General features: G+C 39.1%; 1 protein-coding gene and 1 pseudogene across 1 annotated transcript; both read right to left on the minus strand.

Annotated features, from left to right (window-relative positions):
• Window positions 1-17279, minus strand: part of LOC120430364 (40S ribosomal protein SA-like) — a 142480-nt pseudogene that overhangs the window by 64019 nt on the left and 61182 nt on the right.
• Window positions 10547-13296, minus strand: LOC120430361 (poly(A) polymerase alpha-like). The gene is given in 5 exon segments (XM_052709218.1): window positions 10547-10783; window positions 10854-10931; window positions 11554-12343; window positions 12346-12546; window positions 12630-13296. Coding segments are annotated over 3 exon segments (1182 nt in total). The 5' UTR covers window positions 13237-13296; the 3' UTR covers window positions 10547-10783; window positions 10854-10931; window positions 11554-11969.

Genomic DNA, 17279 nt, shown 5'->3' on the forward strand with positions numbered 1-17279 from the left:
TAAAAGTTCGCGTTGGTGAATATTCGTAGAAAGTTCAAACTTTTCAATTTAAAAGTTGGAAAGTTTTTGATACTACCATGCATTTATGGAACAAAATCGTTGTATTGGTAAAAGTATTTTACTTTTAATTGTAAAAGAAACCTTTTATGGCAAGAATACACAACATTTAGCACTACAGGGATAATTTCAGAAAAATGTGCTTGGTTTTTTACATTTATTACAAAAAATAATTAAACAGTATGTTAGGAAAACACTTTTTTTTGTATTTAACGCTTCTCCACTAGCTTCTGCTTCATACGGTACGCCACCGGTCACTTCCGAATACCCCAGGCTGGACGGTTCCGGATGGAGGCTTCGACGCGCGACAGCAGTGTAACACGATGGTCACGTTTCCGGCGTCAATCAGGACAGTCTTGGAGGATTTGGCCATTGATTCGGGAAGGGTGGTCGACGTTTTCCGGCTGGAAAGTAAAGTGCCTGAACGGGGAGTTCCCGATCCTGGAAGCGCATCCGGAACATGGAGTTGATGAGGCCCTCGGTACGGAGTTCGATTTTGAGCACGTAATCCTACTTCGAGAATGACACAGATTTTTTTTTGGCTCACTGTCCAGATTCATTCGGCTGAAGCTGCGCCGTCGCGACGTGAGTGTTTGTGGGCGGGAAGTTGCTAAAAGAGATGGAAAGTAAGTGAAGTTGGCTAGCCACTGCACACATTCTCAATACTCACCGGTGCTGTAAACCGCCGGCACCGAGTGCAACATCTGCGCTGACCACCTCCAATTATGTAGCTTTTCGTCGGAGGCCCATCGTGAAAATAAACTTTCGCGTACTTGTCCAAAAACCGGAAGTTAATCTTATTCAACGCAATCTCGTTGTTCACGCAACGCTTCGGCAGCGCCATCTCCTCGATGATCTCGCCCCAGTCCTCACGCGAATTGACCCTCAACTACCAATCCCGGGCCACCACCACCCAATACAACCGGTGCGAATCCACATTCCTACCTCTCATCCTACAAAAACAAACAAAATCAATCACAAACCCCACAAAACACCCAAGCTTCCTTCTTACGCATTCCGGCCGTGGAACAGCTGCAGTTCCTGCAGGAAGCTGGCCTTGTCCTTTTCGAGCACTCGACCTCGTCCCGCTCCTGCACCACCCTCCTTCGAAGGCGTTCCGCTGCTGCTGTTTGGCTCACGAAGGTTTCCGCGTCCGAGTCCTGGCTGCTGTCGCGGTCGGCTTTGCTTTGCGTCCTAGACTCACCAGCACCACCGGACCCACCAAAGTGTTTGTTTACATTTGCGACTTAGGCGTACACGGTTACACGAGAACGTCAAAATGAAAGAAATTTTACAGTCGAATTAAAAGTAAAAACTTTTAAATCAGTGAGCAATAAGATTTTCAAAAACTGTAGCAGTAAAAGTTTTCATTTTCAAAACAAGAAAAAAACTTTTAATGTAGCAAATTTTAACAACATTTTAATTCAAAAGTAAGTTACTTTTGTCATTACCATAATATTTTTTTGTGTGTGATTTTGTGTGTTAACCAGAAAGACCTTCCCATAGCATCGTTGCTCGGAAGGCTCGCCGACGGGTCTGTTATGAAAGTCCTCCCCATAGTATCGTAGCTCGGGAGGCATCGAAAAGCCAATACCTTATCCTACTAACCCAAAAAAATAATAATCACGTGATGCTTGAAGGAGATGCTGTGGATTGAACGGTCTCAAGCGGTATCAACAAGTGTATAGCGAAAAACTGTGTGCTTGATGAGTCTGCAACTTCAACTATCGGACTAACATTCCTCCCTTTTGTTGAATTGCAGGCTTCTTGGGAGGGCGCCGGTATTGACTAATAAAGTAGGGATCTTCAGAGGTTAAACAGTGAACGGATGGTTGGCTCCCACTGATCATTTTTGATTCATTGTTTAACTTCAGCTGATCTGTCAATAACGGAGTAGCAGCTCATTGGCAGTCAACCATGCTCATGCTCATGCTCATGCTCAATTCTTGATTCTCTATCTTACAAATTATTTCTGGGAAGAGAACACACAATCATTGATTTGAGATTTTTTAAGGTAGTACAATTTAAAAAAAAATTGGAAAAATTACGGGGGGGGGGGCTGCAGCCCGGTAGCCCCCTCCCTGGCTACGGGCCTGAAGTCAGACGACGGAAGCTGCACACCCAGAGTGCAGCAGAAGCAGCTCATGGCAAGACAGCCGCACAGATCATCGAACCACGGCGAACGGCTGTGGGAATGGCGGGCGGCAAAAATATGCCGCACATACTGCGCTGGATCACCACAACCACAACAGATTAGCACGACAACAGACGGTGATCTCCAGCAATTCAGCACGCCAGAAGCTGAAGCGAGGTTCCAGCACAAGGCAATCGGGGATGGCGCTGTTTCGATCGGACGGGTCGGAACTGCCATCCCGACTCTGCCCAGAGTTACGTACCAACAGTTTTTCTGCACAGAAAAAAAATGATGGTAATATTCATCAGGATATGGTGACAGATTTTGTGGCAAAATAAATGATAAATTTTACCCCAGAAAATGATGAATTTTCATCAGTTTTTGAATCAGGTTCACATTTTTACACATTTTTTATGTAATATTACACAAATAAAGAGGTTCAACCTACCAAATTTTCAACATTCCAAAATTCAACTTTTTTTTTCTGTGTGGGCATTTACTGGTCTTCCCAAACAGGTGCAGAGCGCTGGAACACTCAACAGCAATCAACGGTCGCAGAAGCAGCAGTGCATCATCAGATGCATTCGGACGTAGCAGCAGTCACAGTACCAGACGATGGCGAACTAGTCGCAGTCATCACGCACAGCAGCGACAGCGAACAGATGGCGACGCGATCGTCGTCTGGTTCAATTAGGTTAGGAGTTGTATTTAAATACTAAGTATTTCAAGGCGAGCGGTATGATCGCGCCCAGATCAGGTCAGAACAGATTTTGTGAGCCAGTGCAGATTATGCTCTAGTACAGCAACACAAAAACAGTCAGCATAACAAATACAAACAGAAACAGAACATCCAGTGAGTGCCTGGAGTTTTACTGTTCAAATTAAGTAGCTTTGGCCAGCAGGAACCGACTAGCGGTTGGTCATTGCTCTGCGAACCATACTACTGACCAGTTAATACCTTTTCAGACACAGTTTTTACTACGATTAGTGTTTACAGTCCACTATTAAGTCCGTCCAAATAACTGACCGCGAATAAACCTGACGACTTTGAGAATTAATGTTTTCTGTATAACCCGCGAGTTCTGAATTACAAGAAAGATCCGATTTTGCATGGCACCGGGATTCTGACGCTAGTATGTGCGCAAACAAAGTATTTAAAGTATTTAAAGTATTTAAAGTATTTCAAGTATTTAAAGTATTTCAAGTATTTCAAGTATTTCAAGTATTTAAAGTATTTAAAGTATTTCAAGTATTCAAAGTTTTCAAATATTTCAAAGTATTCAAAGTTTTCAAAGTAATCAAAGCATTCAAAGTATTTGAAGTATTCAGTGTATTCAAAGTATTAAAGTATTTAAAGTCATTTAAGTATTCAAAGTATTCAAAAAATCAAATCAAAATTAAATTATTCGCTCTACAGCATTGCCTTGGCGTTCTCGATTACGAGATTCCTACTCGAAACTAGGTGTCCGAAGGCTTGATTGTTGAGGCAATTGCAAATCTCTTTTTACACCTTAGCATCCATCCACCCCGGGATTCGAACTGACGACCTTTGGATTGTTAGTCCAACTGCCTACCAGCGACTCCACCGAAGCAGGACCCAGGGAGACGACTCCTACACCTGGACTGAGCTAACGACCTAACCTTTAGGTTAGTCCGGGGCCAACATTTACTTCCCTTCCGACGGAAGGCGTGATCAGACAAATCTCGTCTCGAAAAATGCCACCGGGACCGTCTGGGATCGAACCCAGGCCGACTGGGTGAGAGGCAACCACGCTTACCCCTACACCACGGTCCCGGCTTAAAGTATTCAAAGTTTTCAAATTTTTCAAGGTATTCAAAGTATTCAATGTTTTCAAAGTAATCAAAGTATTTGAAGTATTCAATGTATTCAAAGTATTTAAAGTATTCAAAGTCATTAAAGTATTTAAAGTCATCTAAGTATTTAAAGTATTCAAAGTCATTAAAGTTTTTAAAGTCATTAAAGTATTTAAAGTATTTAAAGTATAGTATTTAAAGTATTTAAAGTATTTAAAGTATTTATAGTATTAAAAGTATTTAAAGTATTTAAAGTATTTAAAGTATTTAAAGTATTTAAAGTATTTAAAGTATTTAAAGTATTTAAAGTATTTAAAGTATTTAAAGTATTTAAAGTATTTAAAGTATTTAAAGTATTTAAAGTATTTAAAGTATTTAAAGTATTTAAAGTATTTAAAGTATTTAAAGTATTTAAAGTATTTAAAGTATTTAAAGTATTTAAAGTATTTAAAGTATTTAAAGTATTTAAAGTATTTAAAGTATTTAAAGTATTTAAAGTATTTAAAGTATTTAAAGTATTTAAAGTATTTAAAGTATTTAAAGTATTTAAAGTATTTAAAGTATTTAAAGTATTTAAAGTATTTCAAGTATTTCAAGTATTTAAAGTATTTCAAGTATTTCAAGTATTTAAAGTATTTGAAGTATTTAAAGTATTTAAATACTAAAAATATTTCAAAGTATTCAATGTATATACTTATAGAAGTATTCAAAGTATTCTTAATTTTGAAGTATTTATTATAATATACTATACTATAAATACTATAAATACTATAAATCCTATAAATACTATAAATACTATAATTACTATAAATACTAAAAAACTATAAATACTATAAATCCTATAAATACTATAAATACTATAAATAATAAAAATATTATAAATACTATAAACATCTAAAATACTTTAAATAATTTTAATACTTGAAATATTTTTCACGCTTTAAATTCTATTAAAACTTTGAATAATTGAAATGTTTTAAATACCTTAAACATTTCAAATAATTTAAACACTTCAAATACTTAAAACCGAGCTTTAAACACTTTAAATACTTAAAATACTTGAAATACTTTAAATACTTAAAATACTTGAAATACATTTGAATGCTTTGAATACTTTGAATACTTTGAATACTTTGAATACTTTGAATACTTTGAATACTTTGAATACTTTGAATACTTTGAATACTTTGAATACTTTGAATACTTTGAATACTTTGAATACTTTGAATACTTTGAATACGTTAAATACTTTGAATACTTTGAATACTTTGAATACTTTGAATACTTTGAATACTTTGAATACTTTGAATACTTTGAATACTTTGAATACTTTGAATACTTTGAATACTTTTAATACTTTGAATACTATGAATATTTTGAATACTTTGAATACCTTAAATACTTTGAAAACTGTAAATACATCAAATACTTGGTCTACTTTAATTTCATTAATTACTTGAAATACATAAAAAATAAAATCTTTAAATTCTATAAATACTTTAACTTTTTTATATACCTACCTCAAATTCTTAAAACACTTCTGAATATTTCTAAACCTTAAATATTTACATTTCTTTGTCATGAACGAGGTTATGAATAGAGAATTTCAAAACAATCTTTTTTTTTTGTTTTTTCATGGTGGATGTCTTGTCAAGGGTTACTTTTTCAATATCGTGGATTTGTCCCACTGCCTTGAACTATTCAAAGTTATGAGGAAAACACTTGAGATTGATCTTAAGATCTACCCAAGACAGGCACAATTCAAAGTCAACGTGATTTTCTACTTGAATTTAATATGTTTCACTGATTGATTTTAGCGCAACTTTTATCGAAGGCTAGAACGAGAAGCACAAAAAACTCTCTCGTTTTCAACTGGCCGGCCGGCGCAGTGGTAGCGTGCACGACTAGCAAGCGAGAAGAGTACGTACTATTATTTTTCAACATCATTTAAAATTTAAGTGTTTGGCTATTGACATAATTTCATGGCCAATCACCGTCATTTCAAGAGTTTTGCGATTGATATTTGAGTGCTCTGTACAGCAGGGCCAGATCATGTGCAAAACACTTCGATGCGCTGTGGGAGTTTTGCTCGGGTATAGCTCATTTCCCCGAATGCCATTTCCCCGAAAATCATTTCCCCTAATTGGCCACATCCCCGAATACCACTTCCCCTAATCAGCCACATCCCCGAATGCCATTTCCCCGAAAGGGGTCGTCCATGAAATATTTCACAATATTTAAGGCCCCACCCACCCTTTGACCCTTACAACCACCTCCCCCTCATCACCCATATTTATTTAACAAAGACAATAACATTATTTTTAGTATGAGACGTCATCCATCAAGTATGGCACACTAAAATCAGCAAAAAATAACCCCCTTCCCCCAATGCCACACATTGTCACGCTAACTACGCCTCCCTCCCCCCCCACCCTTGAAAAGTACAACACGTTTTGTACCATAATCCTGTTTTTTTGTACATTTTTATTTTTTTTATAATTCTGAGTTCAATTTAACAGCTTATCATTTTTATAGGATATGTTTTTAATTTTTGTTATTGTTGAAATCACGATTGATGATTCAAGTAAGTAAGTAATGATTTAAGTATATAATATCTATCATTAACAACTCTGTTTCTTAATGCCTTTTATCATGTTTGATTTATGAGTTACGTTTATTAAACATCGAATTACTTTATGTAAATATTTTACAACCGTGGTGTAGGGCTAAGCGCGGTTGCCTCTAACCCAGTCGGCCTGGGTTCGATCCCAGATGGTCCTGGTGGCATATTTCGAGACGAGATTTGTCTGATCACGCCTTCCGTTGGACGGGGAAGTAAATGTTGGTCCCGGTATAACCTAAACGTTATGTCGTTAGCTCAGTCCAGGTGGAGGAGTCCAGGTGTAGGAGTCGTCTCCCTGGGTCCTGTCTCGGTGGAGTCGCTTGTAGGTAGTTGGACTCACAATTTAAAGGTCGTCAGTTCGAATCCCGGGGTGGATGGAAGCTAAGGTGTAAAAAGAGATTTGCAATTGCCTCAACAATCAAGCCTTCGAACACCTAGTTTCGAGTAGGAATCTCGCAATCGAGAACGCCAAGGCAATGCTGTAGAGCGAATAATGTTATTTATTTAGGCCTGATTTTTCAAATGTTTTATATAATTAATGCACTTGTTGTACCTTATCCAGTAAAAACACAATGAACTTATTTTGCAGTATGCCGAGAATCGCACTACCTTACACTCGTCAGCCAAATCAACCGTAAATTTTGTTTTTTTCTGCTTATCGGTTGTGCTGAAATTAGTCGAGCTAGGTATATGCAACTAACTGTGTAAGGATACCAAGGGTACTGGAAATAGAAAAAAATGAAAATTCAGGCTTAAAATATTTACAAAAAAGTTATTTGATGTTTGATAAGCTTAACTCATAAATCAAACATGATACAAGGCATTGATTGAACTCAGAACTAAAAGAAAGTAAAAATGTAAAAAAAACAAATTTCAAAACGTGCCGGACTTTTCAAGGGGGGGGGGTTGCGTGACAACCCAGTCAAATCAATCCGAATCCTGAAACGGAATCTAATTAGAATCGTATACAAATTCCGTTTCAAACGCAACAACCGGTTCGAACACGGAACCGGTTGTTGTGTTTGAAACGGAATTTGTATACGATTCTAATTAGATTCCGTTTCAGAATTCGGATTGATTTGACTGGGAATGTGTGGCATAGGGGGGAGGGGGTTATTTTTTGCTGATTTTAGTGTGCCATACTTTATGGACGCCGCATACTAAAAATAATGTTATTATCTTTGTTAAATAAATTAGGAGGAGGGAGGGGGGGTTGTAAGGGTGGGTGGGGCCTTAAATATTGTGAAATATTTCATGGACGACCCCTTTAATCAGTATCCATTGCAATTAAAAGGATTAGGGAGGTAAAGTACCGTGCGCCTCCATTTATACAGTTAAAAAACTGAAAATGACAAAAAATCGAAAATCCCTAGGTGAAATATTTTCTAGGTCACAGATATCGAAAAGGCTACCTTTCTACGAAAAAACATTTTAGGTACATTCTATTTCAATAATAATTGCCTTCCGCCATGGCGTGATGTTGTAAATTGGGTACCGTCAGTGGGGGTGACTATGGGTCAAAAAACGATAGACCTTTCGTAATTTAAATTTTAAAATAAATTATAAAAATAATTCATCTTACAGAACAATTAATTAATTACAATAAGTAATTATTCATCAGCACGACTTAGTGCATCTAGCAGAGGCAACGAGTTTAGCTAATTTAGGTAATCTCAAATACTTAAAACTTTAAAATTCGATATCTCTGGAACGAAACATATTCCTTTCTGTCGATAAAAGATTCTTATGTAAACTCGGACGGGGAATACGATGGTGAGGTCAAATTCAATTACACAATACAGGTAGAAACGAGGGGCGTGAAACTGGCCTTAATGTATTAAATTTTCGCATTTAAGAGCGAGTCCACGAACAGGGCATACCCCTTTGTATGGGACGTCGTTTGGACCTCACCAATCTGCCTGAAATTTTCAGAGGTTGTTTGTACATATAAAACTAGCATCTGGACAAAATATGAGCACTCTAGGTCAACGGGAAGAGGGGAAAATCGGGACACAAAGTTTAATGGTTCAAAAACGTCAAAAATCTTAAAAAGGCTATAACTTAGGCAAAATTCAATTTATTTTCAAAATTCAAAATGCATCTGAAAGGGTTCTCGGTTCGAACTCGGTTCGACCTGCAGCTTGTAGGGGACATCTGGGACTACCATTTAAGACTGAGAACGCTTTGGGTACGTTGGGTTTTCGGTTCTGCTGGATTAAATCTATTGTTGCAAAGTTTTCTCATTTAATTGTTGGTAAGATGGATTTGATCAACTATAGAATGCAAATAGATCAGATACATTTCCATTTCAGGATAAAGAAGATTAAAAAAAAAACCAAACCTTACGGAATGCATCTAAGAATGAACCCATTGGAAGATTCTGTAACCCAATCCAAATTGAGGAAATTAAACCTCTGGAGGAAGTAATTGTTTCATACCACTAGGAACTGGTCCCGCTCAGCTCACCCTGTTTTCAAATATCTCGGCGATGCTAACTGGTTCAACGGTTGTTACATGAGGCCGAAAAGCACGTCTTGTATATTGTGTTTTTCGACATAATGAACATCATCGATACCAATTCAATAAAATTTCATGAAAAAAAAACCTGTTTTTATTGTAAATAAAAAGAATAATGATGTATTTTCAGAAAAAAAAAGATTTTACAGGATACAGTTTTCCATGGATGAAGTCTTTGATTTTCACTAATCTGAAACAGAAACCCGGTGCAATCAACAGGGTTACATCTATTTCAACAACAAACACATTCAAAACATTCGCTAATCGACGTTATCCAAGTTTAAACATTTCTTCAATATCGAATTAATTGAAACGATTTACAGCAACAAAACCAATTTTTAAACCATAAACCTCGTTCAGTTTTTCTGTTTTCCAAAGAAAAGTACACCAGAAGCAAATAGCATCTCGTACAATACTGCTTTTATTTCTGTACAATTGAAAACATTACAACAAATTATCAAATTTCAATATTAATCTCTTCTATCCAAATTTGAAAATCTTGAAATTCAGCTTCAATCGATATATCCCAAGGAACTTGTTTTTTCGTACATCTAGAAAAGAAAAACGGGTTCAATTTCTATGAAGTCATGATTTGAAATATGCTTTCCTTTCTTAATCTATTTCACCAAAGGATTTCAGGACATAATGCAATTGTTTAGCTCACACATTATTTTAATTGAAAAAATGCACTTCCCGCATAAACGAGAACCTTAAAAAAACTTTGTGTTAAATGGTTTTCTCACCATTTCAGAGATCGTAACCACTATTTGAAAAATGGTAGGAAAACCTTAAAAATACCATATCGGAAATGGTACCCTACCATTTATCATAAAGTTCGACCATCTGAATTGAGGGTGGTTAGCAACGGTAACCTTAAAAATCCCCGAACAACGTTTCGTCAAATTACCATTTGTGTAATGGTAAAAATAAAGTTAATTTTCGCGTAAAAGCGACGTTTTTCTTCCGGTTTTTACTATTTCAGAAAAGGTTTTTAAATGGTATTTTAAGGTTGTTCGCACAATTTTTAACCTTGCTGCTACTATTTTAGAAATGGTTCGTAAATGGTTTTTAAGGGTTTTTCTTGCTATTTTTACCTAGCGCTACTATTTTGGAAATAGTTTTCATATGGTTATTTAAGGTTTATCCTACATTTTTTCCCAGTTTCACTATTTCAGAAATAGTTTTCAAATGGTAAATTAAAGTTTATCATACAAATTTACACTTTTTGAGAAATAGTTTTGGAATAGTTTTTAAAAGTTTTTCTTACATTTTTTACCTACCTATTTTTTACAGAATTGTTCACTTTTTGACGGATGGTTCACAGCAATAGTATTTGAACTTTAGCGGCTTAAATTCTAGTTGAATGTTGATTCTGTTTAGTTGATCATACTGCCAAAATCGTCCAAACCTGAAAAAGTAAGAAGAAAAAAAAATCACAAAGTATCAAGTTGAATATAATATTCAAATATCATATGTACTTATCTGATTATTCAGATTGATTGATGCCAATCGTTTGTTCGCTTCGTCGCATCCTCGGCGGAAAAATATTGTCGGCCGGCTGCCGGCAAAATCTCTTTTGATCACCGATCAAGTTCTCCAGCACCATGTGTTCCGTTTTTATCAAGTTCTCCACGGCGCTGAAATGATCATCAACAAAAATTTAAATTAAATATCTGGTAAATCAAATGATTTGTTTGAAAATTATACCTGCGCACAAAACGTAAACAACGACCAGCCGCACAAACGTTTCACTTCAGACTGTTTTTGCCTGCGCTAAGCGCTTGCCTGCGCGAGAGCAGGTAACGAAGCGCAGCGAGAGAAGAGAAAAGAGAGAACGCGCAAGGCAAATATTATTTTGCGTTGAATATAAATTATTGATAAATTGATTTAGAAATTTAATGCAAAAAGAGATTCTGCATTCAAAAGAAGGAAAGCCCTAACTTATTTGAAGACTGTGTTTCCTTTGATGGTTGGTGTAGATTATGCGAAACAAGGAATAACTTTCGCAGAGGATCTGAAACTTAATTTCGCCGGGACAAAACGCCCTATTTGTTTAAACTATCACACTACACCTCCACAACACCGATTCCGTTGATGCTAGAGAACGGAACCGTAATTCCGCTGGTCAATCTAACTGACCTGACACTGTGAAGATCGACGTGCGATGGTAGAGAGCGGTCCAAACGAATTTAATAACTTCCGCTCGTCACACTCGAGACATTCGTCGCTGACCTAGCGGAGAGTCGAAATCGACATCGGCACAGGTGCCAGGACACCAGTGATTTCGTCCAACCAGTCTAGAAACACTGTTTTGTTCTGGCCATAATGTGTTAACATTGTGGAGCAAAACTGCTAGCTCCACGGCGGCCAAAAAACCTAACGCTGCCATAGTGATACGATCACTCACCGAAACACCGCGAATCAAAACCCGTCGAATTTCGCTCTAGTTTCTAGTTTCTTCTGAGCAGGTCGTTTGCGCATTTGCGACGGCGAAGGAGTCGCTGGTTTTTGCGCTCCCGCTTGAGCAGGTTCGGGTCGAGGTACTGGTTGAGCTGCTTCCGCCGGTCGTGCCGCGCCTCGGTCTTCATGCTGTCGCGTGTCGTCTCGAGGACCTTGATGTGCACCTGAAAGAAAACAGCTCGGTGAGAGACGCGTTTTTTTGGCTGTAGAATCGCTCAACGCACCGCATGTTTGTGCACGGCATCGGTAAAGTTTTGGATGCTTTCGGTCAATTCCACGTTAAGGTTCTCAGATCGCTCTGACCCCTTGAACCAGAGCGAGCAGAGTGTTGTCTGCGCCCTCGCCACCGTCGTCCTTTTGGTTTTACTCCTGCTGCTCAAAGCACTTCGGGTTGACGTGGGCCAGGGTGATGTGCAGGATTCGCTCCAGGTTCTGGATTAGGTAGCGGATCTTGGACTCGACCAGTCCGCACCACTCGAGAAGGTCGTCGGTGTTGTTCGAGGTCACCAGCAGTACGATAAAGTAGCGATACTTGAAGAAGAAGCTCGGCGCCTCAAACAGCTTGTCCCAGCCGGCCTTGCCGAGCATGATTTCGTCCGTGATCTGCATGCCGCGGTTGAACTCGTTCAGCATGACCTTCCGCGTCGAGCTAGACACGTGGAAGGTCGAGTTTTGCTGCGGATATGCCGGCGTGATGATCGGCATCAGGTGAAACCAGCCCTGCACGTTCACCCGCGGTCCCACACTTGAAAGCCCAGATTCACTGTGTCCGGCCGCTTCAGGAACACCGGCTGGGGCCAATTCCAGCGCGAAAACACCAGAAAGAACTTGTGCACTTGCGTGGCCGCGACGACATTTGGGAGCTGACACGTCCTGGCCACCAGCATAGCCCAAGACACACCTCCAAAGTAACCCAAAGAATTGGAGTAGATTCCATGCTCTGAAAACAGAAAAAACAGTGAATAGAAGAAAACCCCAATATTAACAAAAACCCTAAAAGATACCAACCAAAGCTCAACTTACTCTTCGCCCACAGCTTGATCGAACGCAGCGCCAGCCGAAAGTTGTCAATGCTGGGCACCAGCCGCAGGATCTCGTCGGTGGCGCGGCATCCGTTCAGACTGCGCACCAACTTGGGGTCCAGATTCTTCAGCAGCATATCATCGCGCAGGTCAAAGTTGTCCGGAATCTCCTTCAGCGCCAACCGCGCAAACAGCAAATCTATCTTGATGCCGTCAAAGTTCATCTTGACGTCCGGCACAAGCATCTCCTCGACGGCGCGGCACTCTGTCACCTCGGGCTGTTTCTTCAGCAGCTCGAAGAACGACCCAAAGTAGTCCTGCCGTTCGATGTTGCGCGGCGCCACGCAGAGCGCGTCAATATTCGCCCCCTTGTGGTTAACGCCCAGCCGGTTCGACCCAAAAGTGTAGATCTTTCCGCCGAGCTTCTCTGCCAGCACTTCCGGCATGTTCTTCGAGATGGACACATTGCGCACCCACTGCTTGACCAACGTGTTCAGCTTGGACAGAATTTCCATCCGGTGGTTCAGCACGGACTCGTCCTCAAACACGTTGTACGGCTCAAAAAAAACTTTGACGGCACAGGGAAAATAAAAAATCAAAACAAACATTCCTCCTCCACACGGTCAGCTGGATGTACTCAAAATCAAGTTCGATTCACTCATTTTGGACCATGCGTGGAGGAATTCTTGACTTTTTTTTGATAAGGTCCTATAAACAAATATAAACATTGAGTGTATCCCGCTTACTCCGATGGACTTTGACATAAGGTGTGAAAGGGATACACTCAATGTTTATATTTGTTTATAGGACCTTATCAAAAAAAAGTCAAGAATTCATTTATGAGTTGCAACACCAAGTCAAGCAAAACATTGTAAAACGGCCATTGTCATTTTTCAAAACATTGAGAAAAACAAGAATGAAAATTTCAATTAGTTTTTCAATTCCTATTTCATACCAATTAAGCAAACTGCGAAAATGATTTACACAACATGTGTAAAAATGGTATAGTATGCATCCTTAAACTTAAATTGATGGAAAAATTCAATTATTACGATAAAATTGATGAAAAAAGAACATAAGCCCCGAACGATTGTTTTACTTGTGTGAGATCGTATTCAGCCCTTTGCGTTTTAGCGCCTTTGAAAACATTGACAGTTTCGTTTTCCACATGGTCCCTGGGCCAGACAGGATGACGGTTTGTTTTTGTTGTTCTTTTGTTTTTGGCCAAGCAAGCCAAATCAAAACAGAATCAGCTTTGCTGTTTGGTCTTTTGCAAGCAAAGTAATTTTATTTGTTTTTAAAGCTTTTTTTCACTTGCCGCGGCCAGTTTAAAGTATTTTTGTGTGAAATACAAGCCTGGTCGCGATATTGAAGTGTGCATCTTGGTGTGCAAAATCGATTTTCCAATCAGAGTTACACCGGAGACGTCCCACGGTAAGATTTTCTACAATTTGATTTTTGCCGATGTTATTTGATTAATCCCACTTCATTTCAGTTGTGCCAACGGCAAAAAATTTTCGCTGCAAGCTGCAACGGGTGAGAATGTTTCGTCGGATCTGGGCCCAAACTGAACGTCCTGTTTTATTGGAAGGTGTCCACCGAATCGCCGGCATCACAGAATCGGTCAACAAGGCGTCGGGCATTTTCGGCTTCCCTTGGTATCGAGACTTAGGGCTACCAGCATCGAAGCCGGAAAATCACTCGGCCGTCTTGGTCGAACTGCGAAATGCTTCCTACGGGCTGGAGGCTTCGATGGTATGAGCGGCTCACCATGGGAAAAAAGTGTACCTTCAGCGCGAAGTTCTTTGGGCACGATCGTCGAATCGAAATGACCTGAAACGACCAAACATAGCGACACGGGATAGCGATCCGAAGAAATTTATCCGGTAATCAAAGATTTTTGCGGTAGTGAATGAAATTTAATAAAAGTATGTTTTACAAATGTTTTAATGTGTAGCTATAGCTAATATATTTAGAAGAATCACAACGTCGCACCTTTTGACGGGATAGGAATTAACCAGAAATATACGAGAAATCTTATTTTAAGTAAAAATCGTTTCTTTCACCAATTTGAAACAAAGGGCCAAGCTTTGTTTCGATCTTTGTTTTGAACAACATTGTGTTTCTCCCTGGGACGATCACGGGTTCGAAAACAAAACAAATCAGTTTCCATATTGGTCCTTTGAATCGAAGGATCTATGTGGAAGTTGAAAATAATCAAAACGTAATAAACTTTGGCCTTTTGTAAAATGTTATTTTTTTCACATAAAAATCATTCTTTTTATGGTTTTCTCGATATGTAGTGGTAGTTTAAGATTAAAGGCATCGTTTGCAATAAAAATCCCCTCTGTTTACATTTTTGACTTCGGTCCTTTTACAATGTTTTGCTTGAAGTTGACAGTGTCATTTTGAATTTGAACTTGATTTTGAGTACCTCCAGCTAACCGTGTTCAGTTCAACTGCGATTACATTTTTGTGGTAAACGTAGTTGAACTGAAAAATTCGTATGAAAAAGTGCGAAACGCATTAGCAATGTGCGATTTTCAGTTACAGTGTACACCTCCCAAAATAAAATGTGGTAATCTCCGGCAATTCCTCTAAATGATCAACTCACATTTTGCGTGTATCGCCCAGTTTTGACGTTTCTCTCCTTCTTCGCAAACGCCTTCCCAGTCACGGCGTTCTAGCAGGATTCTGGAAGAGTTCTCACAGAGGTGGATATTCTAACAGCATTCTACCAGACATTTTCTACTATTTTTGCAGGATTCTGGCAACCAGCTGTGCTAGAATATTTCGTGACTGGGTTCAAGCTGATTCATCTGTGAGAAACCGGCGCAACCAGAACAAACAACTACAAGAAATCTGTCGTCGCAAGTTCTGTTTAAAAAAATATGTTCAACAAAACTTTAAGTGAATTTCTGCTCGGAAACTAGGCTTCGTATTGGGTTTGTATTTTGTATATGAAGAACTGGAGAACAGAGCGGCGGATCGTTTGCCTGGTGTGGCTTTCGATGCTGGTTCGATTTTAGTTGGCTGGATGGGAATAAAGGTGGTCAACCACGATTGAAGGAAAGTTGTTGCAGGGAGGACAGTTGTACGCCGATAGCGGATTCTTAATGGTTTATTTGGGCTATTGCTTTGATTGTACCATTTTTGCATCATAGTAGATCCAAACATTGGGCCGCTGTCGGGAATCGCCTGCGTTTTAAAGCACGGCAAACGGGTTGCTTCCATTTGTGGGGAAACTGGCCGAATGGGTGCTCTACCTGGATCAAGAAACGATTTGCAGGGACAAAGAATTTGCCTGGTTTTACTTCCACCGCGCATTGCTAAATAGTGGTATCAACGTGGTGCTTGCTCTCTCCTGGCCGAGGCCGAGGTAATCTTATTTTTCTGCCCATCAAAAATATTTACGGTCCAAATTACGGTTCCCATCCGAAATAATTCAGGTTTTTGATTGTGTGATTGGGTGCCGCTTGTGGAAAATCTCTTCGGATAGTTCGGATAGGGCTCGTGCAAACAACGTGGCTACGTGACTACCAAAATTCAAATTCGAGATTCTTCAAATGATTGGAAAGATTTTTCAAGTAAGTGCACCCGTATTGTTAACATCACTTTATTTTTATTTTTTGCATTATGGGCGCCAAAATGGGGATCACGCTCCGAGGCACAATTTTTATTCAAATAATAAGAAAACCTGGTTGAATTTGGTTAAACATATTAGAAAATCATTACAATATTTTGAACAGATATATAATATCGCGTATTGAAGTTAACCATTTGAACTTTAAAATAACCTTTTGATTTAGGATAACTATTTCAGTAAACATCCTCAAAAAGTTTTTCAAAGTCATTCAGAAAAAAATCACCATTACAAACTTTTTAAAACCCTAATTATAACGGTAACTATTTAACAAATAATCATCCAAGTCCGCCAGTTGAACCATTTGAATTTTAAAATTACCTTATGATTTAGAGTAACCATTTGAGAAAACATCTGCAAATAGTTTTTTAAAGTTATCAAGAAAATTGTTTACCATTACAAACATTAAAATAACTCTATTACTTATGGTGATCATTTGTCAAATAGTCATCAAGGTCCACCAAATAACATTATTACAAATGGTGACCATATCTCATAAGGTTTTTTTAAGTTCCTCACCAGAATCGATATAGTTTTCGTTTAAACGGGTTGTAACCAGAAACAGTTCTTCTGACAATTTAAAATATTTGGTACAGAATCCTGATTACTTTGATATTTTGAACTGGATTTTCCAATTGTCAAAGTCAGAATGAAAGGATTGCTCCGGCAGAAGTCTCAGCGCGTAGTCGTGTTTTTTCGTGCTCTATCGAGTTGTGTTTGGCGCGTTTTTCACGGCGATTCCGAGGCGTGTGCGAGCGGACAAGCCCGTTCCGGTGGTCAGAGGAGCCACAATCTGGTCGTCGTGGACACGGCGGCGGTGCAGAGGCGGAGAAGGAACGAGTTCCCGAATCCGAGTAGCAGCAGCAGGAGGAGTGAGCAGCAGCGGCTGCGGCGGCAGCTGAGACGAGAGACGGTCGTTGGCCGGTGGAATCGGCCCCGGAGAGTCGACTGCGGTCGGCGGACCAGTTTTCGGCCAGGCCAGGTCGGAGACATCCCCGTTGTTTACGT

The sequence above is a fragment of the Culex pipiens genome, chromosome 1, assembly GCF_016801865.2.
Source record: "Culex pipiens pallens isolate TS chromosome 1, TS_CPP_V2, whole genome shotgun sequence".
NCBI lineage: Eukaryota > Metazoa > Arthropoda > Insecta > Diptera > Culicidae > Culex > Culex pipiens.